General features: G+C 51.7%; 3 protein-coding genes across 6 annotated transcripts in view; 2 read left to right on the top strand and 1 right to left on the bottom strand.

The window, feature by feature from the left end:
• LOC147648689 (serine/threonine-protein kinase PAK 3-like) overlaps positions 1–26,606 on the top strand; it is a 356,261-nt gene that overhangs the window by 222,200 nt on the left and 107,455 nt on the right. The gene's annotated exons all lie outside the window — the stretch shown is intronic.
• Positions 332–10,482, bottom strand: LOC111945911 (serine/threonine-protein kinase PAK 1-like). Of its 4 annotated transcripts, none has more exons than XM_086866501.1 (11): positions 7,212–10,482; positions 6,718–6,755; positions 5,810–6,610; positions 5,539–5,602; positions 5,165–5,213; positions 4,046–4,155; positions 3,163–3,280; positions 2,671–2,770; positions 2,056–2,252; positions 1,016–1,153; positions 332–565 (listed from the first exon to the last, which is right to left on the bottom strand). In XM_086866501.1, exons 3-11 carry the CDS (start codon positions 6,075–6,077, stop codon positions 473–475), a joined length of 1,137 nt encoding a protein of 378 aa, XP_086722627.1. In that variant the 5' UTR covers positions 6,078–6,610; positions 6,718–6,755; positions 7,212–10,482; the 3' UTR covers positions 332–472. The 4 variants fall into 4 exon arrangements, with proteins under 4 accessions (XP_086722627.1, XP_086722625.1, XP_086722626.1 ...); XM_086866499.1 differs by having other exon boundaries at positions 5,810–6,314; positions 7,212–9,463; XM_086866500.1 differs by lacking the exon at positions 2,056–2,252 and having other exon boundaries at positions 5,810–6,314; positions 7,212–8,858.
• LOC147648690 (uncharacterized) lies at positions 9,502–18,779 on the top strand. Its single transcript, XM_086866574.1, has 2 exons — positions 9,502–9,588; positions 17,935–18,779. Exons 1-2 carry the CDS (start codon positions 9,556–9,558, stop codon positions 18,661–18,663), a joined length of 762 nt encoding a protein of 253 aa, XP_086722700.1. The 5' UTR covers positions 9,502–9,555; the 3' UTR covers positions 18,664–18,779.

The raw sequence follows: 26,606 nt of genomic DNA, 5'->3' as shown, positions 1-26,606 counted from the left end.
TAGCGAAGGTCAAAAACAATATAGTTCTTTCTCACAAACACAGGGCAGGTTTTTCCCTTGCATGGAACACTTGGGCCTTCCCCGGGCCCCTTCTGCCCTCCCGCAGAACCAGAGGCATTTTCCAGCGCACACAGTTTGTAAGCAAGAGCCGGCTGCAGCCCAGAAGGCTCCAAGCGCCTCCTTCCAGGCTGACTCTGCAGATGCCGAGGCTGCTCTGGGCTCTGCCAGGCTCTGCTGGGGCTCAGCTCTGGGCGAGGCTGGGCCCGCTCTCCCCTCGCAGTGCTCCGGGCAGCTGAGTCACAGCAGGAGAAGGACAGGACACCTCAAGGGATTGAGGTTTAACAGAGATTTTATTCAAATAACTGCCATAACAAACAGGCTGTCCTAACCTACTCTAACTAACTAACAGTGTTAACTAACATAACTAACTACTTGTCCTAACTACTATAACGAAAAGCTCTCGTCAAGGGCTTCATCTCCTCCTGCGCTGCTCCCTCAGTTGCTTTGCTGCAGTGATCAGAGGGGTCAGGCTGGAGAGAGGCTTGGCTGATGACAAAAATGGGTGCTGCCCAAGGGATAAAAAAGAAAGAAATGAACTGTTACTTTCCAGACTCAAGTTCCTCACAGGCTCTGTTGCAACAGGACAAAGGGGAATGGTTTGAAAGTCAAGAGAGGGAAGCAGGCTCAGATTAGATGTAAAGAAGAATTGCTGTAGCAGGAGAGTGGGGAAACACTGAGAGAGGGAGCCCAGAGATGTGGGAGGTGGCTCCTCCCTGGAAACATCCAGGCTCAGGTCAGGCAGGGCTCTGAGCCACCTGATGTGCTTGAAGATGTCCCCGCTCGTGGCGGGCACCAGCTCCAGATGAGCTCGACAGGAGCCTGCCAAGCCAAAGCAGGCGAGGATTCTGCTGGCTTTGCGTGTGAAAAGCAGCGGGACTGGAGATGATGGGAGGGGGCCCCACAAGAAAAGCCCTCCCTGGCGCTGCCGTTTCCCCCGCAGCCGCTTGGCATTCACCTGCAGCAGCTCCTGGGCAGAGAAGCGCCGCTCCTCGTCCGGCTCCAGGCTGCACTCGAGGAAGTCCCGCAGCAGAGCCGACAGGCGCCTGGGCTCCTGCAGCTGCGGGCTCCCGTTCTGCCGGATCAGAGCGCGGGCCTGCAGGAAAAGCAAACACAGCGCTCTGACAGCTTCCTCCACACCCACACGTACTCACATCCAGCCCGCTTTCTCTGCCCCAGCTCCCCGGGCACTTTCCTCCCTGGCACAGATGCTGCTGCTCACAGCTCATTCTTCTGGGCCAGCCAAAAAACCCAAACCCTGCTCCAGCCACAGCCATTGCAACATCCAAATGATCTTGCCTTCAGAGCCGATTGCATTGGCTGACTTTGTCAGTAGGAACCTCCATCAGAAATAGCCCATTTTGCTTCTCCAAATACAGACGCCAGCTTTACAGGCCATTTTCAAGAGTCAGTGTGGTCTGCCTGTGTTATTTCAAGGGATTCTTACATCAAATGCATCTCTGCAGTGCCACTGACACTCAAGTAAAAGCATTCCTGATGCCCCATGCCAGAAACTGCCAGGCAAGGAACAGCAGGTTGGTGTGGCTGAAAGCTCAGGCTTGGTGACACAGAGAAAGTAAAAGGAAGGAAACAAATATGTTAGAGTGTGGGGATGTTAAACAATCATCTTCATGTTTTAGACAAGTTTCCCAGTGAGAAGAGCCAGGGGGAGTTCATCTCACAAAACCTCTTTTAGAAACTCCTCCAGAAATCTTGTTGGGTTTGGGTGTGGGTGTTGGGGTTGGTTTGGTGTTTTCTGCAAGACAACATTAGAGCTGATGCACTTGCTTCATGTCAAGGGTCATCCTCACAAGAGCTGCAACAACTTAAATGCCAAAGCAAATTGTTGCTGGAGACTGCAGAATATTTGTCTGTGTTCAGGCTCAGGTGCTGTGGGAATTCCCTTTGCGATGTGCAGAAACCTCCAGCTGCTCCTCTCAGTGCAGGGTCACCCTGTGCTCACAGGCCTCTGCAAAGCCTGGAGAATTTGCCTCTTACCATGGCCCCCGTTTGCTGGAAGTAAGGAGGTTCTCCTTCCACCATCTCGATGGTCACAATGCCAAAGGACCAGATGTCCACCTTGGGGCCGTAAGGAGAACTGGTCACAACTTCTGGGGCCATCCAGTGAGCAGTGCCCACCATGGAGCTGCACTGGTCCTGCTCAGGGCTGAGCTGAGCGCAGAGGCCAAAATCAGCTGAGGACAGAAACAAGCACTGTCAAAGGCAGCTGCAATGAGGAAACCAAGCACAAAGATTCCCCACTCTCAGTCTGGGAATGCAGTGCTGAATCCAGCTGGAAATGTCCTCAGGGCTGTAGCCAAGGAAAGATGGAACTGGACCCATAAAGAAGCCCTCAGCTTTCATGCTTGGCTTTAATGATTTCCTTTGAAGCTTTAGATTGCAACTCCTGCCCCTCTGGGAGGGCCATTCCCAGAGCAAAGGCACTCCTGACAGCCTGCTCCTCTCCTGAGCTCTCTGCACGGGGCAGCCGCTCTCAGCTGGCAGCAGGGGCCGGGCAGTGCCACCAGCAGCACTTGTGGGGCTCTGGCCCTCACTGGGAAGCAGCCCCACAGCCGCACCCCGGGAGCGCCGTGCCTGGCCAGGAACACCCACCCAGCTTGACAGAGCCGTCCATTCCCAGAAGGATGTTGGAGCTCTTCAGATCTCTGTGGATCACCCGGATGGAATGGAGGAAATCCAGGCCCTGCAGACACTGAGAGACAACAAGAAACACGAGGGAAAAAATCAGAGGCTGGAATATATCACACAAGAAAGGACAGTTTAGAATTCTGCCAGCAGCAACTTTGCTGTGACAGCCCAGGAGTGCAGTGCAGACAAGCTCCAGGCAAAAGGTTCAAGGCAAAGCTGAGAACAGGAAATCAGATCCAAAAAAGACAGAGAGTACCACAACAGCAGGAAAGAAGACAAGAACAGAGTAGAAATGCAGTGATATTTGCAGGCCATTCACTTCAGAGGCTTTTTCCTCTCCAGCTCATAAAAACAACACAGAAACAAAGGCCTGAGCATGGAGCCACTCTGCTCTCACAGCCTCTTTGGAAGGACCATGGTGTCCCAGCCATGGGAAGCACAAGCAGGATCCCTCACCTCCTGACTGACAGCTGCCATCTCTCCTTCAGCCATGCGTGTCTGTCTGACAACGTCCTGCAAAGTTCCTCCATCCATGTATTCCATCACCAGCCAGAGATCTCCATCAACAAGGAAGCTGGAAGAGGAGAACAATGGCACAGAGATGAATGTGCATTGCTCAATTCCCCCAGGGAAAAGCCCAGAGTGGAGTTTTGTTCCCAGGTCACTTGTCAATGAGGACAGAATCAGATGGAGAGACATTCCTGCCAGGCTGCACAGGCCTTGGAATCTGCCCAGGCTAAAGGAGAAGGAGGCACCCGGGAGAAAGGAGAGGCCTTAGATGGCAAGCAGGTGAAAAATGCACTTTAGCAACAGCCCAGCTCAATGTGGAACCACAACACTTCTCCCCAGCTGCTTCAGCATCTGAACTCACCAGTTCCACCATTCCCTCTGGAACAAGGCAACACAACTTCCAGAGTTATCCAGGGGAGGAGGCCGTGCAGCACTTGGGGCAAAAGCAGTCAAATGCTTGGAAAACCTTGCACAAAGTCCCTTCAGAAATAGGCAAGGCCATTGAAAAATGGGAAAATGAGGCATTTCTGGAAACAGGAACCTGGTCTTCCTGTCACCTGCAGCAATGGGACAGGGCTGGGAAGAAGAAGCCAAGGAAAATAATTTCTACCAGGTTTTATCAGCACTTGCTGTAAAACACAGCAAATGGGGTCAACTTGAAGAAAAAGGCAAAGCAAAGCAACAAAAGCACATGGAAGGAGTGAACTGCCAGGCTGTTGTTCTGGGAAGATATGGCCGGGTCAGGCATTTTCAGCACAGGCTACAGACTGGGGATGCCAGGAAAGATGAACACAGGGCCCGTGCACGGGAGAAGACCTGAAGCACTCACCTGTCCAGAGAGTTGACAATGTTGGGGTTCTTCTTGTCCTTCAGGACCACGACCTCATTCACAGCTCGTTCCCTGTTCTGCCCTCTGAGACTCATTTTCTTGATGGCCACCTGAAGGGACATTGCAGACCTTTAACTGGAGCAGTCTGTGGCAGGAGGCCACAGCAAACACGGAGCGAGTCTTTTTGGAGTGAGCGAGCCGGGCTGTGCCAAACTGCCTTGGGATGGGACACCAGAGCTCAGCAAGTGCCATTCCCACAGCCCATTGCTCTGCTCGCTGGGGCTGTTACAGGACTCATGGCCAGAGACATTTGGCTCTGTAAGCTCTGCAGAAATGCTCCCTCAGCTGTCAGCCTCCAAGCTCTAACAACATTCTCTGCACCTACAGTCTTCTCAAATGGCCTCAGCACTCTTAGGATTATTATTCCAACACATTTTGCAAGCAGGAGGTAATTCTGTTTCTGTGCACACAGAGCAAAACAGCTGGGAACCCTTTAGCAATTCTATGGCATTTGGCCAGGATTTCAAATGTCCCTGCCCTGTTTGGGATAGCACAACAAAGCAAACGTGCACATCCATTGCTCAGATAATCCCTGTCACAGCTGCCACTGACACCAGACCCAAACACAGCTGCAGGGTTTAGGAGAGAGCTTTGCTCTGCACATCCATCTTCTCATTTCTCTCCTGTCTCTGTGGGAACAGCTGCACTAGGACTAAAACCCCAAACTGAGCCCAAGCAGGATCTCTCCTTAATTAGGCCTTGAGGTATCCTGATGAAACTCAGGATGATAAAACTGTTAAATAGTGTTCCTGTCCGAGGCTGGGATGAAGGTAAATTGTGCCTCAGTCTCCAGCAGCTGATGCATTCACACTTTTAGACATGAAGACCAGGCCAGTGTGTCCTGCTCTGACAGACACCGCTGCCCTCCTTGCCTTCCTTTGGGCACTTGAGAAGGACCAAGTCTGTCCCAGCTGTGCTCTGCAGGCTGACCCTGCTCTGCCTTCAGAGGAGCAGCCTGTGCAGGAAAGCTCTGCTGGGCCCCACAGCTCCAGCCACAGCTCCCAGCAGAGGGGAAAGCCCTCGAGAGCTGCCAGACGTGCTGGGCGTGTTGACACTGACCTCTCCTCCCGTGGCCCTGTCGAGTCCTTTGGAAACGGTTCCAAAAGCCCTGGAGACAACACAGCAGAGAAGAAAGAAGCAGCGCTTTAGGCCCTGGCAGTGAAAGCCAGCCCAGACAGGAGATCTCTGCTGCCTGCAGCATTCACAAAACACCCGAGTGCATCCACCCTTCAAACAACAGCACAGCAGCCACCAGCCCTCTGCCATGCAAGGTGCCTTCTGACCACAGTTATCAATTCTGATCAGCACTGAGAGGCAGCAGCATCGTACCCCAGTGTCTGAAGGGGTTTGGAGCTCTCCTGACTTCTCACTGCATCCTGCACCAGCAAAATACCTGGGCCCTGCTTGTGCAGAAGTAACTGCCTTGCACTTACCCTTGGCCAATCTGCTCCAGTTCCAGGTATTTCTCGGCAGGCTCCCCCACGCTCACGGTGTTCCCTGAAAGAAACCAGGTGGAAGATGCTCCCTCTCAGATGAGAGCCAGAATGCAGCCCCACTCCCTGGGGCCGGGAGCCCCTTGCTCTCAGCTGGGGAAGGACAATAAATGACCCTGTGCCATTCAGCTGCAGAGCAACCCTGGGTGCAGCTGATGCTGAGACACACACACACACCCTGCTCTGGCACACAGGAACAGAGCAGACATACTCAGCTGCATCAGGCTCCACTCCCCGCTCCCCTCTGGCTGCAGGGCTGTGCTGCTGTCAGAATGTTCAGCCCAGGATCCTGCAGCACAGGGAGCTTCGGTGTCCTCTTCAGGAGCAGAGGGAGGTTCCTCGTCCTCTTCCCAAAGCAGTGCAGGCTCCTCGTCCTCTTCCCAAAAAGCTGCTGGTTCACCCTCCTCTTCCCAAGCCACAGGACGTTCTCTGTCCTCATTCCACACCGGGAGATTGCCATCGTCCTCGTCCCATGCCATGGGAGCTTGGCCATGCTCATCCCACACCAGGGGACATCCACCGTCCTCGTCCCCCACCGGGAGACATCCACTGTCCTTGTCACACGCCGCGGGAGCCTCGCCGTTGTATTCCCAAACCGCGGGGTGTTCGCCCTCGTCTCCCAGAACAGCGGGAAGTTCACTGCTCTCTTCCTCCTCTTTGGCCTCCTCTTTGCAAGCAGAGGGAGCCAGAGGAGGTGCTGATGCTGCTTTGGTGCCCTGTGGACAGACGGGAGCGTGAGGGACGGGAAGTTCTATCTCAGTTATCACCTTCTTTATCCTCAGCTACACATCCAGCTGCACTAAGCAGAAATAGGGTTCAGAGCTGTTCAAACTAACAATGGGCTAAAGCCGACATTGCCACTTATTGTTGGGAATTCCATATTCCAGCATGGCTAAAGCCAGCAAGCAATCTTCTGCCTGCAAAACCAGTCCTGCAGCTCTTCAAAAGCTCTTCAGCAGAAACAGAGAAAACTGCCAGGGATCTCTTTGCTGCTGCTGCTGCTGCAAAGACACTGACAGGAACTTTCCTTCAGCCTCCCAGGCTGGCACTCGGCTGCCACACGCCGAGCTCACAACTTGCTGCACAGTTCTGAACACCAAAGCTTCCTTTGCCACTCACCGAAGGAGGAGCTGCTTGGGATCCACGCGTGAGGTGCCCTGCAACGGGAGAGGGAACGTGAACCAGATGCTGTTAGGAAAAAACTGCCTGTGGTGGGAAATGAGCAAGGCAAGCCCGAGAGAGCATTTTGCTTTCACAGCATCCCTCCAGGAGCCACAGGCCCTTCACACAGCAAGCAAGAGAGCAGCACAAAATACTGGGCTGTGTCAGCTCTTGGCTGGAGCAGCAAACGGAGGGAGTTCCAGGCTCCGCTGCCACAGACTCCCCGCCTGAGGGAACAGAACCCCCCCAGGCCTCATTGCAAATGCTGTGCACGCCCCGCTGGCTGCAGACACCCCCTTTTTCAGCTGCAGCTGCTGGCAGGAGCTCTCCCAAACCAACCCTGTCCTCAGGGCAATTTGGTTACAGAGTCAACTCCGTTCCAGTGGAAGAACAGAAAGCACACAGCAAGCCCAAAGCCACAGAGGCTGCACCGAGGGAAAACCTCAACTTACGTGCCAAGTGGGTTAAAAAATACCCCGAATAAGCCACAGAGAACAGAGTGCCAACTGCAGCAACCACTTGCTGCATCATTTTGGCTGCGCTGCACACGTCTGCAGACTGTACCCCTGCAAGCACAGAAGGACACCCGTCAGGGGCTGGGCTGGCTGCTGAGAATGCCTCGGGCAGGAGGATCCTCTGGCAACGAGCAGGCGCCCAGAGCCGCTCTGGACACTGAGGCCTCCGTGTCCCACAGCAACGGGAACACCACGGGGACGTGGCAACGCTCCTGTGACACCACAGCAGCCGCTCACGCAAAAACCGCCTGGAAGCTTCTCCTGTGTCACAAAGGAGCACAAAGAATCCTCCCAGGGCACAGCCTATTGCCCAAAGGATCCAAGAGGAACTCTGAAAATGCAGCAAACAAGGACACCCCATAGCCCAGCCTGAGCACTGAGGAGGAACGAGGACAGCACCAAACCAAAGCAAACACGACCTGTAGTCACTGATACTGCTGGATAAAACCAGCAAGGCTTGTTCCATCTGGAATCTTTGTTCTAGTTCTAAAAACAAGCAAGATTCTCCACTGTAATATACAGAAGGCAGGAACTGGGGAGGAGGTGGGATTGGGAAGGAGGAGGAGCAGGAGGAGGGAGAAAGGAAAAGGAGGAGCAGGAACAGGAATAGAAGGAGAAGCTGGAGGTTCCAGTGCCCTCTGTGTCCGCAGCACCCCCGGCCACGGCCCATCGCCCCCACCTCATCCTGCAGGTGAGCAGGGAGGGGGAGCTGGTCCCAAATCTGTCAGGGGGTCCCTGAGAGGGTCTTTTTATTGGGGTGTGTTTGGAACTTGCAGATTGCGGAATTGAGCCCCAAATATTGTCTGGCATCCCTGGGAGGTTTTTTTCTCTGGGTGTGTAGGTTTGGATCTTGCAGGACCCCAAAGCTGAGCCCCTCGGGGGATCTTTGGGGTCCACATGGCCATTGCCCAGTATTGGCTGGGGAGGACATTGGTCCTGGGGACCCCTGGGAAAGCAGAGGAGAGGAACCCCTGGGACCCCCAGAATGGGGAGAGCAGAGAGGGGCGATCCCAGAGCTGGGGGACCCTGGCAGCTTGGAGAGGTGGGAGCCTGGAGAGGAGAGACTCCTGGGATCCCTGGGATCTCAAAGCAGAGCATCAGGGGAGAAGGGACCCCATGGACCCCCAAAAGCCTCTGGATCATCGCTAAGGAGGACCCCAGAGAAGGGGAACCCCTGGAGCCCTTGGACCCCCATCATCCCAGGGAAGAGAAACCTCTGGAATCCCAAATAGGAAAGACAAGAGATGGGGAAATCCTGGGAGACTTTTTTGGGGCTGAATCTTGATATTTTGGAGATTTTCATGGCCACAAGACTCCTGCTGAGCTCTAGACATGGACTTAGGCAGGAGGAGCCTCTACTCCAAGGCACTCCCACTTTGGTTTCCCCCAAACCAGGATTTGTCATTCCCAAGCCATGGCCAGATGGAGGAGGAGAAAAGCCCTGGAGATCCTGCATGAGGAGGGGCTGCAAACCCAGCCCAGGGAGCTGCAAGGAGGAAAGATCCCCCCTGTGCCAGGAAGGCATCTGGAGATCCTGCCGGAGCTCAGAGCTGGGGGAGAGAGCTCATGGCAGGGAGAAGCCCCACAAATGCTTGGAATGTGGGAAGAGCTTTCAGCTGGAGCTCCAACCTCGGGGCACACCAGTGCATTCTGAGTGTGGGAAGAGATTTCCAAGGAGCTCAGGTCTCATCAATGTCAGTGGATTCACACAGAGGAGAGGCCCTTCCGCTGCCCTGAGTGTGGGAAGGGCTTCACAAAACTGCACCCTCATCAGGCACCGGCACATCCACACTGGGGAGAGGCCCTACGAGTGTCCCCAGTGTGGGAAGAGCTTCTCACAGAGCTCAACCTTGACAGACAGATCTTCCTGACTCCCTGTGGGCACCTGGATGAACACAGGGGCAGGAACATCCATCAGTACACAGACCAACAATTGGAATTGCAGATTGACAGCCCCTGAAGATTCATCAGAATGCAGAGATACACCCACAGCCCCTGGAGAAGCCCCCATGCCCGAGCAGGGGAATGCCTGAGATGAGGCTGTGACCCCGGGGGACACCTGTGGACAGAGGGGCCCCTGCTGGAGCCGCCTGTCCTGGAAGGTCTGACCCCGTGGCAGAGTGACCCACGCTGCAGCACTGTGAGGGGGCTGCTCCCCATGGAATGGACTCAGGTTGGAGAAGTTCCTGGAGACCTCTCTGGTGGGAGAGATCCCAGAGTGCAGCAGGGGAATGACTCCTGTCCTTGAACAGCAGGAAAAGCCCTGGGAGATGAACTGACCATGGCTCCATTCCCTGTATCCCTGCACTGCCAGGTAAGGATGCAGAGCTGGAAGAAGGGAGGGGTGGAAGGACGGTGCTTTTAAGGTCTTCTTATTCTCCTGCTCTGAGCTTATTGGCAATAAATTCAATTTATATCTCCTGTTTTGCCCATGACTGTGTTTGATGAGGAAACAGTCTCGGGTCCTTAACTCATGAACCCTTGGTTAAATTTTCTCTCCCTGTGTGGCTGTGGAGGGCAGTGAGAGAGCGGCTGTGGTGGGTGCCTGGACTCGGGCCAGCATCACCCCACAGCAGTGGGACATGTCCTTGTGTGGCCCTGTGCTATGGTGCTACAGGTGCTGTTGCTTTTGTCTCCCTTATGATCTTATCTTTTGCATTAAATGCTTGTGAAGTGCCCCCGGTGTCCCTCGTGTTTCCTCGGCGCCGGTATCCCCGTCCCTTCCCCTGCTCCCCGTCCCACGTTCCATCCCGGCTGGCGGAGCCTTGGAGCTGCCGTGGGGGCCGTGGGGCTGACCCGGGGGCTGCGCCCCGAGCTGGGGCCCCTTCCCAGTGCTCCCAGTGTGCCGCTCCAGCCTGGAGCAGCCAGCGAGGGCTTCAGCTGGGACGGCAGAGAGGCGCTGCTGGGGGGTCCCGGTTCACTTTGGTTTGGTTTTGGTAATTTTGGGAGTTTTGTGCAAGAAATCTCTCCCCTCCTCCACTCAGCTGAAGGGGTTTGGAGGGCGGGTTCCCTTTTTTGGGGGAAATCAAAGCGATGCACTGATGCTCCTAATTAGATGTGCATGAGGCTCCAGAGTTTCCCGCTGAGCCGGAGGCACCCAGCAGCCAGGGCTGGGCAAGGCGGGCCGGGAGGTGCGGAGAACTTTGTTTGTGTTGTGAGCTCAATGGCGGCGCGGGCCGGGCCCGTTCCAGGGCTGTTCCTCATCCCCGCCTTTCCCCTCACGCAGCCCGGGGCGGGCCCTGAGAGCGCGGGGCGGGGCTGTGCCGTGTGCAGAGCCCGCCGCTGGCTGCCATTGGCTGCTGCTGCCGTCACTCGTGGCTCTGGCGCGCGCTGATTGGGCAGAGAGGGCACAAGCCCGGCCCCGCTGGCGCCCCCAGGGCGGCCGTGGGGCAGGAGAGCCGCCATTGCCGGAGCGTCTGTGCGGGCCCGGCAGCGGCGGCAGCAGCGGCCGGAGCCCGGTGAGGCGGCGGCGGAGCTCGGAGGCGGCCCCGGCCATCGCAGGTGGGAGCCGCGCTCGGTTCTGCGGGGGCTCGGGGCTCGCTGCGGGCCCGGGAGGGGGCAGCAGGGGCTGTGGCGGGTGGCTTGTGCCGTGGCCGGCCCGTGTTGGCCCTGGGCTGAGGGCGCTGCGGGAGCGGCTGCCCGCGGTCTCCTTGCCGCTGGGGCCTCGGCAGGAGGCGGTGGCGGAGCAGCGCTGGCTCGTCCCGCTTCGTGTCGGGAGGCCGGAGGTGGCTGCGCTGGGCCCGGGGCCGGGCGGGAAAATTCCCGGCGCCAGAGGTTTGTGTGGCCCAAGGAGCCAGAGGAGCGGTGTGCAAGTGACTTTATTGCTGCCCAAAGGGAGAGGCCATGGGGCATTTGCCGTGCGCTCTCTTCAGTTCTTGGAGGACGCGGCCTCGTTTTTGTCCTGATTTTCCCGGCCGCATGTCCCTGTCCCTTTGCCCAACACTGGCCGAGGTGCTTGGAAGGTTCAGCCTTCCCGATCCGCCTACTGCATGTCCTTTTTGTATAACACCCGATATTCCTGGCTCTGTGAAGTGTTTGTTCTTCTGGAAGTTCAGGAATGTAGCGGGACTTGGTCTGAGCAGCAGTCCTTGTCAATTAGTAACATTTTCTGAAAATGATGGTTTCTCCCTTTGTTGCCTTATGTACAAGTCCCTGTCCCTATCTCCAAGCAGATTCACTCATTGCCTCTGTTTTTTCTTCCTGGAATCAGCCCAATTCCTCCTGCAGGCAGGAAGCCCCTGGGCCATTGTGCAGGCTTTGTCCCATCAGTGTTAATTTGCATTTCTAAAGCTCCTCTCCTGGCTGCCTGGAGCAAAGCTTCTCTTCCAGGGCAGACATCCCGTGACTCACACGTGGCCCCCCACAGATCTGCTATTTTTTTTTTTTAAACAATATTCTAATAATTGTTTATGTGTTAAAGCACCAGCTTTAAAGCTCTTCTAGTTTTCAAAGTGCAGCTTAAAGGGGAACATCAAAAAACTCATACCATCATTTTGTCATGACTAAGAGTCAAGTACAAATATAAAACAAAAATGAGAAAGCAATCAAGTGTTTTCTTTTCATTCTCCTAGGACTAAAACTGATTCTCACACCACTGGCCCAAACAGAAGCGACAATATAGAAGTAAAATTATTACAAAAAATTACTCTAACGGTGTAATCCTTTCACTGAAACTGAGAAAAGCAAAAACTATTCAACAGTGTCTTTAGAAAAATAAGGCATTACTTGATTCTGGCAAGAATGTGCAACAGGAATAATTTCATGCACACTTAGGCTGGGTGTGCAGAGAAAATCATTCCATGACACACGAGTTTGACTAGATTTTTCTAAATTTATACACTCTGACACCATAGAAATCCCTTGGTTTATTGTTCATTGGTTTCAAGGTGTGGAGTTGTTAGGATTTGGTTTCCTGTTGCAGCCGGATTTCTGTGCCTGTGATGGGAATTAGGTGGGCACTCCGGGATTTCCTGCTCAGCCTTTTCCAGACCAGGTGTCTCCAGCTGTGCCTGGGGCAGTGTCTGGGTAGATGTTGGTTGATGTTTGCTGCTGGGTGTTGATGTTTTGTTGATGGTCGTTATCTTGGTGGGAATCTTTTGGGCTATTCCCAGTCTGTTGAGATGTTAATTTCATCTCTGCTGAGTGGTGGAACATCCCTTAAAAAAACCTTTAAATTTCCTTTCCCCAAGGCAAAGGCAAACCAAGTCCCTTTAGAGAAATAAGATTTGAAGCCATTTTCAAGTTGGTCTATTTTGCCAGCAGCTAATCCCAGGCAGGGCAGAGTGTGAGTGGAATTGAGAGGCAGAGTGGAATTGTCCCGGTGCCTTCCCCAGCAGCTGTGGCGAGGGCAGGCACAGAAAGGCCTGAAGGTGCAAGAGTGAGAGCAAGGATTGTCCCGCAGTGGCTGGAGATGGCAAAGGAGGGTGGCCAGGCCGAGGATTTGAGCAGAGGATCTGTGGGCAGGCGCAGGGGCTTCCCCCGCTGGGGAGCCCTGGCTGCTGCTGCGTTGCCTTCAGTGCAGGCTCAGGGGTGGCCTGTTTAATATTCCCTTGCAGTTCAGATTTCTGAGTCTGGAAGAGCCATGGCTGGGGCATCAATCTTTTTATTTTTTTCATTTTGTTAAGTTTTGTTTTCTTTCTTATGTCCACCCCATAACATTGAGACTGTCTGGGGCTAAAGAAGTCACAGAATGTTCTGGCTAGAAGAGAGAATCCTCAATTCATCTCCTGCAATTCCCTGTTAATTGTAAGAATTGTTCAAGCTCCATTTTAGTCCTGAGTAACATTACTTCTCAGATTCACTGGACCCTCTCAGAGTCAATACACCACAAGCCTTCAGTCAAAATGGGTCTCAAAATATTTCAACATTTTCTGTAATGCTTGCCCTTTTTTTAGATACTCACAGCTGGTTTTTAGCCTGAAAATGAAGCCATTTCACAGAGGCTTCCTCTCCCTCTTCTTGTTTCTCTGACTGGATCAAGTCATCCACATCCTGCATTAAGCCAGTCCCTGGGGGTGAGGTCAATTCCTTTGATATTTCCTGCAAGGCTTGCCCCAGTCAGGCCGGTGCTTCCGTGCATCCCTGCAGAAGGACCGTCCATGTCTTGAGCATTTTCCCTTCTAGCTCTTGTTGCCAGCCCAAGGCAGAATTGTGTTTGCATCCTCTGGAAGTGGGCAGATCCCCAGAAAGCATCTTTTGCATCAAGTTGTGAATGGCAGCAGTGTGAGGAGGGCACCTGGTTGAGGCTGGTGTAAGGATCTGAGAGTGTGGGGTGCCTTGGTTTCATCATCTCATTTCTTCTTCTTGGGTCCTGCAGCATTCTGTGGATTCCATTGGATTTCTTGTTTGGCAGGATAGGAGCATTCTAGGGAGCCATCCCTGGCTCCCCAAGCCGTGCCTTGAGCAGGACTCCCAGACAGGCTGTGAGCCCTTCCTTCCCTCCCTTGGAACAGGGGATTGCTTTTGGACACCTCTTGTCCTGGTTGTTTCAGGGAAATGTGGAGAGGCTCCATATCTAATTTTGCCAATTTCCCTGGGGCTGCCCACACTTGTGGGTTCACTTCAGCCTTGGCTCTGCCAGACATTTGACACAGAGGTACAGCAGAACCAGCCTCTGTATCACCTTTAGCAACATTAATTTGCATTCCAAATTTATCCATCAAATCCCTTCCCAGTAAATTACAATCACAATTGTGAGCAAATAAAAGGTTCTGCATTTCAAACCCATCCCCCCACATCTGATAATAGTGGCTGAAGAAAACACACCGGCTCATCTTTCACTCTTAGTGTCTTAATAATTTAAATATTCCCTAACACCTTTAGGTGTAAGATTCCGAGTGGATGGAGAGGCCCCTGTTTCCGTCAGGAAAGGTCTCCTCTGGATCCAGAGCCACCCTGGATGTTCCCAAGGGCTGCAGTGTGGTGGGTCCCTGGTGGAATGGGAGCTGTGCCACCGCTAAGAATGCGTGTCCATCAAGGGCTGGACTTGCTGGTGCTGAGGGTGCTGCTGTCTGTGCTTGCAGTGTCCTTGTGCCCTGCAGCTGGAAGGCTGATTCCTTGCCAGGGGCTGTTTGGGTGGGCTGTGCCCTGGCCAGGAGGGCAATGCCTGTGCCAGGTGCTTGTGGCCGAGGGTGTCCCCTGGGTGCTGGGGCCCCCTTGGGCCCTGGGCTTGATCCCTCAGGGGCTGTAGGAAGTGTGCCATGGCCTTTGCCTTCAGCTTGGCCTTTTGCTCATCCCTTGCTGCATTCAGCTGCTGAGCCTTTGTGAGCAAGTGCTGCAGGGGCTTCTTCTGTCGCTGCTGCAGCCCCCCTCAGTGCCTGTGGGTGCTCATCGTGTGGCAGCTGCTGAGCTTTCTGCAAAACCCTTCCTTTCTCCAGGGACCCAGCAGGAAATGCTTAAAAGATCATGTGGATCCTTGCAGGTCTAATCGCCATTTGTGAGCTGTTCCTTCCTCGTGCTGGCTGTGCTGAGGCTCCCCTCCCCAGCCCGTATCCCAGAGCCGGTCCCTGTCCTGCCGCAGTGTCCAAAGGCGGCCCCCCCGGCGGGCAGGGCCGGCAGCTCCACGGGGCCGGGCAGCGGCCGGGGCGTCCCACAGCCTCCTGGGGGCCGGGGGCCACTGCCGGCCCTGCCCGGGGGGTGCTGGGCTCAGGCAGCGCCCGGCGCTGAGCCCCGGCTGCCCCACAGCCCCGGCCCGGCCCCACAGCTCCCCACAGGCCCCCAGCCCGTGCTCCCGGTGCCGCAGCTCTGCGCCCGCTCCTGCCGCTCCCAGCTCAGAGAAACCCCCTGAAATCCTCACCTCCTTGTTTTGCTGTCCTGGAAAACTGGGATACAAAGGATCTGCTGGCAAATTCTGAGGATAAGAGCCTTCTGGAAAACATCACAATCCTCAGTATTTTTCTCTTTTTCCTCTTTTATATAATCCTTTTTCTTACCCCATGGGTTGCTCCTGCTGCTTCTTGCCTTAAGCACATTCCTGCACACTCCCCTTCAGCCAATCCCTTCCCAGCACACCAACACCATCCATCCCCTGTTGTCTAAATCCCTTCTGGACTTCCCTTCTTGCCCCCCTGGGTGTCCATGTCCCTAGTTAGCTCTGGGAGAATGTGCAAACGACCTCCACATGCTCCCAAGGGAGTCTTGAGAGATATTTTGGGATCCTCATCCTTTTTGCTGGGACCCCATTGTGGCTTTCCCTTTTGTCCCCTCCCTGGGTGCCCTGCCATGTTCACTCGCCGAAGATGCCACTGTAGTCACTGCTGAGATTTTCAGTGCTCTCTCCCTGCCGACTCTTGAGAGCCGCCCTGATCCGTCCCTCGTCTGTCTCCTGCTCACTCTCGGGTACCCAATCAATGCCCGGTGCCGCCGCCAGCCGAGGGAGCCGATCCCCCAAACTGGGTGAGGCCCCTTCAGCTGCACTCACTGCCCGCCGGCCCGGACGGTGGAAGGAATTGCGGAGGAGCCCCAAGGTGTGTGGAAAAATTGACATCCCCAGAGGTTTCTGTCCAAAAGGAGGACAGAGGAGTCCTGTAACAGTAATTGTATTCATAAAAAAGGGTGTGCCCATGGGACATTTCCCATGGGGTCTCTCCTGTTGTTGGCAGACACAGCCTCCTTTTCATCCTGATTTTCTTGGTCACATCTCCCTTTCCCCATTGGCTGAAGTCCTGGAGAGGTACAGACTTCCCAATGCACCTCCTACATACCCCCTTAATATGCACCCCACTTTTGTATAGCTAAGGGTATTGATGTCTGTGTTAAGTCTTTGTTGTTCTTCCGGAAGTTGATGAATTTAGCAGGACCTTGGCTGAACAGCAGTCTGTGTCATCAATTCATAACATTTTGTGCAGCTGATGGCTCCTCCTGTCACTTCCTTATGTCCACATCCCTGGCCCTATGTGCAATGAGGTTGAGGGGATCAGTTTGTAAAGAGCCTTTGTTGTTGTTCCTTTGCTGGGGTTGCCCCGTTTTGGGGCCATCCCCCCTGGAGCAGGGTGTCCCCCCTTGGTGCAGGCGCAGGGCTCAGGCAGGGCTGAGCCAATCAGAGCGCGCGGCGCTGATGACTCATCAGTGTCCAGGCAGAGCCGCAGCTGCCAGCGTTCCCCAGCTGGAGCCCAGCTGCGCCCCTCCCCCCCGGGCCTTGGCGCCCCCCTGGAGGGGAATTTGGGGAGGTGGGAGGGGGGAGCGCCAAGGCCGGGCCCCCCCGCGCTGTGGTGGCGGGAGCGGCTGCAGTGGGGAGCGAGTGCGGGCGGAAGCGGCCGAGAGCCCAGCGCTGCCTCAGGCCGAGCTGGCCCAGCTGCATCCGTGCCCCTGCGGTGGGATGCTGTGGGACTGGGGGGGAAGAGGGAGGCGGCAGTGGGTGCTGGGCCTGGGGGCAGGAGGAGAAGGGAAGGAGAAGCAGGGTTGAGGAAAAAAACGGTCAAAATATATGTACCTGGGGTTGTGCAGAAGGAGGAGGAGGAGTGTGAGGTCGAGTAGGGACACAGGAGGAGGAGGTGGAGCAGGGAGAGGAAGCAGCACGAAGTTCATCCCTGTATCTGCAGCTCCCCCAGCCTCAGGTGCATTGCCTCCCCACATGCAGCGGGTGACCACAGTGGGCAATCCACGATTTTTATGGGGCTGAATCTTGGTGTTTCTGAGCCTTACTGTGGTAAACGTTGGTGCTTTAGTTTCTTGCAGGGGTTGAACCTTTCTATTGTGCAGGGGGTTTGGGCTGAATCTTGTTGTTTGGTTTGTTTGTGATCTGTGTTTTGTTGTTTGGGCTGAATCTTGTTGTTTTTGAGGTTCCTACAGACGCAAGATGCCCAATGTCTTTCTGAGACGAACCTGGGCAAGGAGGCATGTAGGAGACACATCGGGGGTGGACGGTCTGAGACTCGGCAGAGACCTCTATAGTCGAGTTAGATGTTAGTTGTTTATTTCAGGGCGTGGGAGAGAGAGAGAGGGAGAGCCTGCCATGAGCCGACAGATAGAGCGCAAAGCAGGCTCGGAGAGAACAATACAAAAGGGGGTAAAATATGAATACATGAGTTCAAGACTTTAAGATTGCTAAGAAAGAGAGTAACAGAACAGAAGTGAGAGAGACAGGAAAAAGAGGATAAAGAAGAGGAAGAAAGAGCAGGAAAAAGAGAGCAGCAAGAGTGTAGAAAGCATGAGGCAAGAAGGCTAAGAGAAACAAGAGAGCTAAGAGAGAGCCGAGAGAGTAACAAGAGAGCCAAGAGTTAAGAGAGACTAAGAGAACCAAGAGAACTCTCTTTTACAATTACATATATAACCTATACATTGAATATTCTATTCCTTTACTAACCAATCTTTCTAAGTATCCTAATACAGTAACATTTGTGTTCGACCTATAGAAATCGCTGGTTTTGCATATTTTTAGTTATCTCGGGGTTCTTCAGACCTTTCCTTATAAGGCTGGGAAGAGGGGTCTCAGCTTGGTTTTACTGGGGAAAAGAACGTGCTCTGGCACGTCAGCTTGGTTTCTTTGAATTATTCAAACTGTGCTTTCATTTGTATTTCTTCCTTAGCCTTTCTGGCTAAAGAGTCATATTTATAATTTCTTTCTAATTCTGCATTCCCAACAGAGGCACCCCCAGCCCAAGGCACTCTCCTCTCTTTTTTTCCTCCTAACCAGGAATTTTCATTCACAAATTTTTTCCAGATGGAAGAGGAGGAGGAAAAGCCCTGGAGATCCCGCACAAGGAGGGGCTGCAAACCCAGTCCAGGGAGCTGCGAGGAGGAAAGATCCCCCCAGTGCCAGGAACACGGCCAGAGATCCAGCCGGAGCTCAGAGCTGGGGGAGAAGCCCCACAAGTGCTTGGAATGTGGGAAGGGCTTCAGAAAGAGCTCCTACCTGCTCCAGCACCAGAGGATCCACTCTGGGGAAAAGCCCTACGAGTGTGGGGAATGTGGGAAGAGCTTCAACCAGAGCTCCAACCTTTGGAAACACCAGAGGATCCACATGGGGGAACGGCCCTTTGAGTGTGGGAAATGTGGGAAGAGCTTCAGAGAGATCTCTAATTTGATGAGACACCAGGTGATCCACACAGGGGAACGGCCCTACACCTGCTTGGAATGTGGGAAGAGCTTTGGGTGGAGCTCCGGTCTGAGGGCACACCGGCGCATCCACACTGGGGAGAGGCCCTACGAGTGTCCCCAGTGTGGGAAGAGGTTTCAGACCAGCTCCCGTGTCCTCAGACATGAGCGGATTCACACAGACGAGAGGCCCTTCCGCTGCCCCGACTGCAGGAAGGGCTTCAAGCAGAACTCCACCCTCACCGTCCACCGGCGCATCCACACTGGGGAGAGGCCCTACGAGTGTCCCCAGTGCGGGAAGAGCTTCGTGCACTGCTCCAGCTCCATCCCCCATGGGAGGATGGGCGTTGGATGATCCCCAGTGACCCCCATTGGGCAGAGCCCTGGTGATCCGTGGTCCTGGTGATCCGTGTTGGGAAGACACCTGTCTGGGAGGCTTCACATCTTCCTGGCTCCCTGTGGGCACCTGGATGAAAGCAGGGGAATGAAAATCTAACAGGATACAGAATGACAGTGGGAATTGTTGACTTTATATCCTCAAGAAAATTTTGCCTCAGGAGCTGTGTGGGCAGAGAAAAGGGGGTGACACCGGGCTTGGGGGCCCAGAGGGGAGCACAAACGCTCTGGGTGAGGGAGACACGACCCCCAGAACCCTCCCTCACCTTCCTGTGCAGGCAGAAGCTGAGCCCCAGTGCCAAGAAGACGAAGCCCAGCACTGAGACTCCAATCCCCATCAGCATCTTGCGTTGGGCAGCGTTTGATGGCATCCCTGGGGCATCTGCAGAGGTCAGGACCCCCAAAACCTCTCACAGACACCCCAAGCCTCTCCAAGGACCCTCCCAGTCTCTCCCAGCCCATCCAGGACCCTCTGAAACCTCCTTTGGAGTCACTAATTTTAAACAATTAAGAATTTTAGAAAAATTACAGATCTTGGCTAGAGATAGGCCTTGCTGGAAGTAGTTAGAGTTAATGATTTAAGTGAGAAGCAGGATTTGAGATAATGAATCTCGGACTTAGATAAAAAATTACTTGTCATTGTATGTTTGTTCAGCTGTGCTTATAATGAGAAAAGAGAAACTGATAAACGGGTTCAGGAAGATCACAGACCTTGCATCTGGAAACCCATTTCAAAGTCACAAGGGAGGAAACTGGAGTTGTACCACATGTCATTTTTTAATGTCAACCATTGTAAAGGTAGAAAGGTGAGAGTGAGGAAGAGCGGTTTTCCTTCATCTCCTGATGACCCCTCCACACCAAAACGACCCCCTCCTCAAATTGGGGAGCCAACCATGCAGGTGTAATGACTTTTTAAACTGATTACCGTACATTTTAATCCAAAGTGGGGAACGGAAAGTGTTAGCATTATGCATATGCATTAGTATTAATATGTATTAGTATTTTGGATATTCAAGACTTTTGTAAATAAATTCACACTGGAATCTTTTGTCAACTTGCAGTGCGTATTAAGGGGTGACTCCCGCACTCGCCCAGTGCTGTGATTAAACATCCACTGTGTAACTTTAAACTGTTGGAGAGGTTTTTTGTCCATTAACAGATTGATGTTGATACTGGATCAATATTGCTATTTTGGTAAATCACTGCCAGTCTCTTCCCAGCCTCCCCAGGACCCACCAGAGCCCCTCCTGTTCCCCTCAGGATCCCACAGCCCCCTCCCAATTTCCCCCCACTGCCTCAGGACCTTCAGACCCTCTCCCAGTCCCTTTCCAGCCCCACCAGGACTCATCAAGACTCCTCCCAGTCTCTTCCAGCACAACCAACCTCATCCCAATCCCTGCTTTCCAATGCCCAATCTCCTTCCAGCTCCTCCAGGCTCACTCAAATCCTTCCCAGTGACACCCAGCACCCCCAAACTCCCTCCCAGGGTCCACCAGGACCCCCAGAACCCCATCCCACCCTCCCCAACATCCTTTAATCCCCTTCCCAGCCATCCTAAGCACCTCAATCCCTTCCCCAGTTTAAACCAGTCTGTCTCAAACTCCCTCCCAGTTCCTCCCAGCACAGCCCAATCCCCCTCTGGGCCCCCCCAGTGCCTCCCCCGCTGCCCCCGGCGCTGTGGGGGCCGGGCCGTGCCCCAGTGCCGGCTCAGGGGGTGCTCCAGGCTGCCGTGCTGCACCTGGCAGCTGGAGCTGAGCCCGCATTGCCGGGGGCGGTTTCCAGCAGCACCAGGAGCTGCTGGCTCCAGTCCCCGCTGGGGAGCACGGCAGTGGCCAGCACGTGGCCCGAGAGCTGCTGCTGGCCCTGGGAGCAGCTCAGCTGGATGTGGGCAGGGGAGAAATCCATCAGGGAGCAGAGCAGGCGGCCGGGGCCGGGCTGGGAGCTGGAGGGCACCAGCGAGATGGACACGCTGGGATGGGCACTGGGAGAGATGGGACACGAGTTGTGTGGCATTGAGAGGGACTGGGAATGGACTGGCAGGGACTGGGATGGCACTGAAAGAGATGAGAGTGGATACTGGGACACTGGAAGAGAGCGTGGAGGTCTGGGAGTGAAGTGAGAATGAATTAGGAATAGACTGGGAATGGCTAAAAAGGAGTGGGCAGGACTGTGATGGCACTGGGAGGGACGGTGGTGGCACTGGGAGGGACTGTGGTGGCACTGGGCGGGACTGTGGTGGCACTGGGAGGGACTGTGGTGGCACTGGGAGGGACTGTGGTGGCACTGGGCGGGACTGTGGTGGCACTGGGAGGGACTGTGGTGGCACTGGGAGGGACTGTGGTGGCACTGGGCGGGACTGGGAATGAAGTGCGCGGCACTGGGAGGCCGAGTCCAGCGCGGGGCTCTCGGCTCTGTGGATCTGCCCGGCAACTGATGAGTCATCAGAGAGACGCGCGCTGATTGGCTGAGGGGCGAGAGATGCACGGAGGGGCGAGATGGACAGGCGGGGTCACTGGGAGTGACTGGGATGGACTGGGAGAGGCTGGGATGGACTGGGAGAGGCTGGGATGGACTGGGAGAGCCACGGGAGCCATTGGGAGGGACAAGGGGCCCCGGGGATGGGCACACGGAAGGCTGAAGGCTCTGGGGTGATTCCCAGGGAGGTTTGGAGGGACACGGCCGGGCCCCTCTCTGTGCCCCGCGAGCAGCGGCCCGGACAGAAAAGTTCAGGAGCCGGAGGAGGTGTTTCTCAAGATTGATTTTGATCCTCATTCTCCTGGTCTGATTTGCTCAATCCTAAGTTCAGTTCATTTCCCCGTGTCGGGCTGTTGTGGCCCTGATGGTGATCCCTGAGTGACCTCTCCCTGCCCTTGTCCCGACCCACGAGGATTTGGATTTGTTTCAGTTCAGTGGAATTCGTGGTGATTTGGGGGGAGCTGGAGCAAAGCAGCTGGAAAGCACAGTGGGCGTGTGTCCTGGGTTGATTATGATGTTAAATTGTATCCCCATTCGTCCACCTAACCCCGACACAGGTTCTGTATTCTTAAAATTCCATCTGAGAGTAAAAGTGAGTGGAAAAGAAGCACCAAGTCTGTTATCAGACTGCACTTGCTCCCCCCGCATCGGGAGTTTTGACTACAGCACAGACAGACAACAAGACACAGATCGCCTTGGCTTTCCAGCTAGCCGGAGCAGAGAGGTCTTCCTGGCCTGTTTTCTTTCCCTTTTCCTGAAACGAATCGAAGCTGCTCTGGACTGGGGACTCGGGGGAGCACCGGGAGCACCCCTGGACTACCGGGAGCCCGGCCTGGGCAGCGGCATTTTCCAGCGCCAGAGGGACTGATAACAGAGCCAACACCCCCAGGAAAGAGACCCTCTGAAGTTCCTCATCTCTGCTGAAGGGCGAGAGGTTTTGTAATTTGATATCGTTCATTTTTGTGCTGGGTAGTGCTGTGCCTGGGAAATAAACAGGTTTTTTCCACTTCTCTCAGAGAAATCTCATCCCGAACTGGATGGGGGGTGGGAGAAAGGGGCCACGTGGGTTTGCTTCCCGGGGGGAACCCACTGGAGGTTTTCTCCCAAATTTACCCTAAACCAGGAGAATCACCCAAATTACATAAAAACATCACAAAATTTCAGAAACATCCCTCCAAATTCTAGAAAAAATGACAAAAAATGGCAGAAAACACCCACAAAATTCCCTAAATCTTCTCAAAACCCTACCAAATTACAGAAGCATCGCACATAATCTCCAAAAATTTCCACACAATCTAAGAAAAACCCTTCAAAACTCTTCAAGACTCCTCAAAATCCCACAAAATTCGAGAAAAACCTCACAAAATTCCAGAAAAAAATCCACAAAATTCCCAAAATCTTCTCATAAGCCCACCAAATTCCAGAAACATCCCACAAAATCTCCACTAATTTCCACACAATCTAAGAAAAATGTACTCAAAGTTCTTCAAGTCTCCTCAGAATCCCACAAAATTTCAGACAATTCCACAACATTCCAAAGAAATCCCACCAAATTCCAGAAACACCTCAAAAATTCCAGAAAAAAATCCACAAAATTCCCAAAATCTTCTCATAAGCCTACCAAATTCCACAAATATCCCACAAAATCTCCACAGGTTTCCACACATTCTAACAAAAATCCCACACAATTCTCCAAGGCTCCTCAAAATCCCACAAAATCCAAGAAAACTGCCACAACATTCCAAAACAATCCAACAAAATTCCCTAAATCTTCTGAAAACCCCACCAAATTCCAGAAAATCACCACAAAAATCTCCACAAATTTCCACGCAATCTAAGAAACATCCCACAAATTCCGTCAAGTCTCCTCAAAATCCCACAAAATTCCAGAAACACCTCACAAAAGTCCAGAAAAAACACACAAAATTCCCTAAATCTTCTCAAAAGCCTACCAAATTCCAGAAATATCCCACAAAAATCTCCACAAATTGCCGCACAAAGAAAAATCCCACACAATTCTTCAAGGCTCCTCAAAATCCCACAAAATTCCAGAAACACCCCACAAACTTGCAAAAAAACCCGCACGAATTTCCAAAAATCTTCTCATAAGCCCACCAAATTCCAGAAACATCCCACAAAATCTCCACTAATTTCCACACAATCTAAGAAAAATCCCACACAATTCTTCAAGGTTCCTCAAAATCCCACAAAATTCAAGAAAATTACCACAACTTTACAAGAAAATTCCAGAAAATTCCCTAAAACTTCTGAAAACTCCACCAAATTCCAGAAACACCCTACAAAATCTCCACTAATTTCCACGCAATCTAAGAAAAAGGCCCTCAAAATTCTTCAACTCTCCTCAGAATCCCACAAAATTCCAGGCAATTCCAAAACATTCCAAAGAAATCCCACTAAATTCCAGAAACATCCCACAAAATTCCAGAAAAAAATCCACAAAACCCACAATATCTTCTCATAAGCCCACCAAATTCCACAAATATCCCACAAAATCGCCTCAAATTTCCACACAATCTAAGAAAAATCCCACACAATTCTTCAAGGCTCCTCAAAATCCCACAAAATCCAAGAAAACTGCCACAACATTCCAAAAAAATCCAACAAAATTCCCTAAATCTTCTGAAAACCCCACCAAATTCCAGAAAATCACCACAAAAATCTCCACTAATTTCCGTACAATCTAAGGAAAATCCCACACAATTCTTCAAGGCTCCTCAAAATCCCACAAAATTCCAGAAAATTACCACAACATTCCAAAACAATCCCACCAAATTCCAGAAACACCTCACAAACTTACAAAAAAAAAAACCCCACGAAGTCCCCAAAATCTTCTCATAAGCCCACCAACTTCCAGATACATCCCACACAATCTTTACAAATTTCCACTAAACCTAAGAAAGATCCCTCCAAGTTCTTCAAGTCTCCTCAATATCCCACAAAATTCCACAGAACCTCCACAACATTCAAAAAAAATCCTAAAAATTCCAGAAACATCCCACAAATTCCTTCAAGTATCCTCAAAATCCCACAAAATTCCAGACAATTCCTCAACATTCCAAAGAAATCCCACCAAATTCCAGAAACATCTCACAAAATTCCAGAAAGAAAAGCAAAATTACCCAGATCTTCTCATAAGCCCACCAAATTCCAGAAACATCCCACAAAATCTCCACAGGTTTCCACACATTCTAACAAAAATCCCACACAATTCTCCAAGGCTCCTCAAAATCCCACAAAATCCAAGAAAACTGCCACAACATTCCAAAAAAATCCAACAAAATTCCCTAAATCTTCTGAAAACCCCACCAAATTCCAGAAAATCACCACAAAAATCTCCACAAATTTCCACAAAATCTAAGAAAAATCCCACACAATTCTTCAAGGCTCCTCAAAATCCCACAAAATTCGAGAAAATTATCAAAACATTCCAAAAAAATCCCACCAAATTCCAAAAATCTTCTCATAAGCCCACCAAATTCCAGAAACATCCCACAAACTTGCAAAAAAACCCGCACGAATTTCCCAAAATCTTCTCATAAGCCCACCAAATTCCAGAAACATCCCACAAAATCTCCACTAATTTCCACACAATCTAAGAAAAAGGCCCTCAAAATTCTTCAACTCTCCTCAGAATCCCACAAAATTCCAGGCAATTCCAAAACATTCCAAAGAAATCCCACCAAATTCCAGAAACATCCCACAAAATTCCAGAAAAAAATCCACAAAACCCACAATATCTTCTCATAAGCCCACCAAATTCCACAAATATCCCACAAAATCGCCTCAGATTTCCACACAATCTAAGAAAAATCCCACACAATTCTTCAAGGCTCCTCAAAATCCCACAAAATCCAAGAAAACTGCCACAACATTCCAAAAAAATCCAACAAAATTCCCTAAATCTTCTGAAAACCCCACCAAATTCCAGAAAATCACCACAAAAATCTCCACAAATTTCCACAAAATCTAAGAAAAATCCCACACAATTCTTCAAGGCTCCTCAAAATCCCACAAAATTCAAGAAAATTATCAAAACATTCCAAAAAAATCCCACCAAATTCCAAAAATCTTCTCATAAGCCTACCAAATTCCAGAAACATCCCACAAAATCTCCACTAATTTCCACACAATCTAAGAAAAATGTACTCAAAGTTCTTCAAGTCTCCTCAGAATCCCACAAAATTTCAGACAATTCCACAACATTCCAAAGAAATCCCACCAAATTCCAGAAACACCTCAAAAATTCCAGAAAAAAATCCACAAAATTCCCAAAATCTTCTCATAAGCCTACCAAATTCCAGAAATATCCCACAAAATCTCCACAAATTTCCACACAATCTAAGAAAAATCCCACACAATTCTCCAAGTCTCCTCAAAATCCCACAAAATTTCAGAAACATTGAACAAAATTCCAGAAAAAACCCCACGAAATTCCCAAGATCTTCTCATAAGCGTACAAAACTCCAGGAATATCCCACAAAAATCTCCACAAGTTTCCACGCAATCTAAGAAACATCCCACAAATTCCGTCAAGTCTCCTCAAAATCCCACAAAATTCCAGAAACATTCCACAAAATTCCAGAAAAAACCCACAAAATTCCCTAAATCTTCTCAAAAGCCTACCAAATTCCAGAAATATCCCACAAAAATCTCCACAAATTTCCGCACAAAGAAAAATCCCACACAATTCTTCAAGGCTCCTCAAAATCCCACAAAATTCCAGAAACACCCCACAAACTTGCAAAAAAACCCGCACGAATTTCCCAAAATCTTCTCATAAGCCCACCAAATTCCAGAAACATCCCACAAAATCTCCACTAATTTCCACACAATCTAAGAAAAATCCCACACAATTCTTCAAGGTTCCTCAAAATCCCACAAAATTCAAGAAAATTACCACAACTTTACAAGAAAATTCCAGAAAATTCCCTTAAACTTCTGAAAACCCCACCAAATTCCAGAAACACCCTACAAAATCTCCACTAATTTCCACGCAATCTAAGAAAAAGGCCCTCAAAATTCTTCAACTCTCCTCAGAATCCCACAAAATTCCAGGCAATTCCAAAACATTCCAAAGAAATCCCACCAAATTCCAGAAACATCCCACAAAATTCCAGAAAGAAAAGCAAAATTACCCAGATCTTCTCATAAGCCCACCAAATTCCAGAAAATCACCACAAAAATCTCCACAAATTTCCACAAAATCTAAGAAAAATCCCACATAATTCTTCAAGGCTCCTCAAAATCCCACAAAATCCAAGAAAACTGCCACAACATTCCAAAAAAATCCAACAAAATTCCCTAAATCTTCTGAAAACCCTACCAAATTCCAGAAAATCACCACAAAAATCTCCACAAATTTCCGTACAATCTAAGGAAAATCCCACACAATTCTTCAAGGCTCCT

The sequence above is a fragment of the Cyanistes caeruleus genome, chromosome 31 (assembly GCF_971803275.1).
Source record: "Cyanistes caeruleus chromosome 31, bCyaCae1.hap1.1, whole genome shotgun sequence".
NCBI lineage: Eukaryota > Metazoa > Chordata > Aves > Passeriformes > Paridae > Cyanistes > Cyanistes caeruleus.
This window is presented reverse-complemented; position numbering and strand designations above follow the sequence as displayed.

Excerpts from the sequence above, each read along its gene's own strand:
- LOC111945911 (XM_086866498.1), bottom strand. The coding sequence starts at position 7,944 with ATGGGCCGTGGCCGGGGGTGCTGCGGACACAGAGGGCACTGGAACCTC. Across the intron at positions 6,756-7,211 it reads TTTTTTAACCCACTTGGCAC|GGCACCTCACGCGTGGATCC; the intron begins GTAAGTTGAGGT and ends CTCCCGTTGCAG. Across the intron at positions 6,315-6,717 it reads CCCAAGCAGCTCCTCCTTCG|GGCACCAAAGCAGCATCAGC; the intron begins GTGAGTGGCAAA and ends GTCTGTCCACAG.
- LOC147648690 (XM_086866574.1), top strand. The coding sequence starts at position 9,556 with ATGGCTCCATTCCCTGTATCCCTGCACTGCCAG. Across the intron at positions 9,589-17,934 it reads CTGTATCCCTGCACTGCCAG|ATGGAAGAGGAGGAGGAAAA; the intron begins GTAAGGATGCAG and ends AATTTTTTCCAG.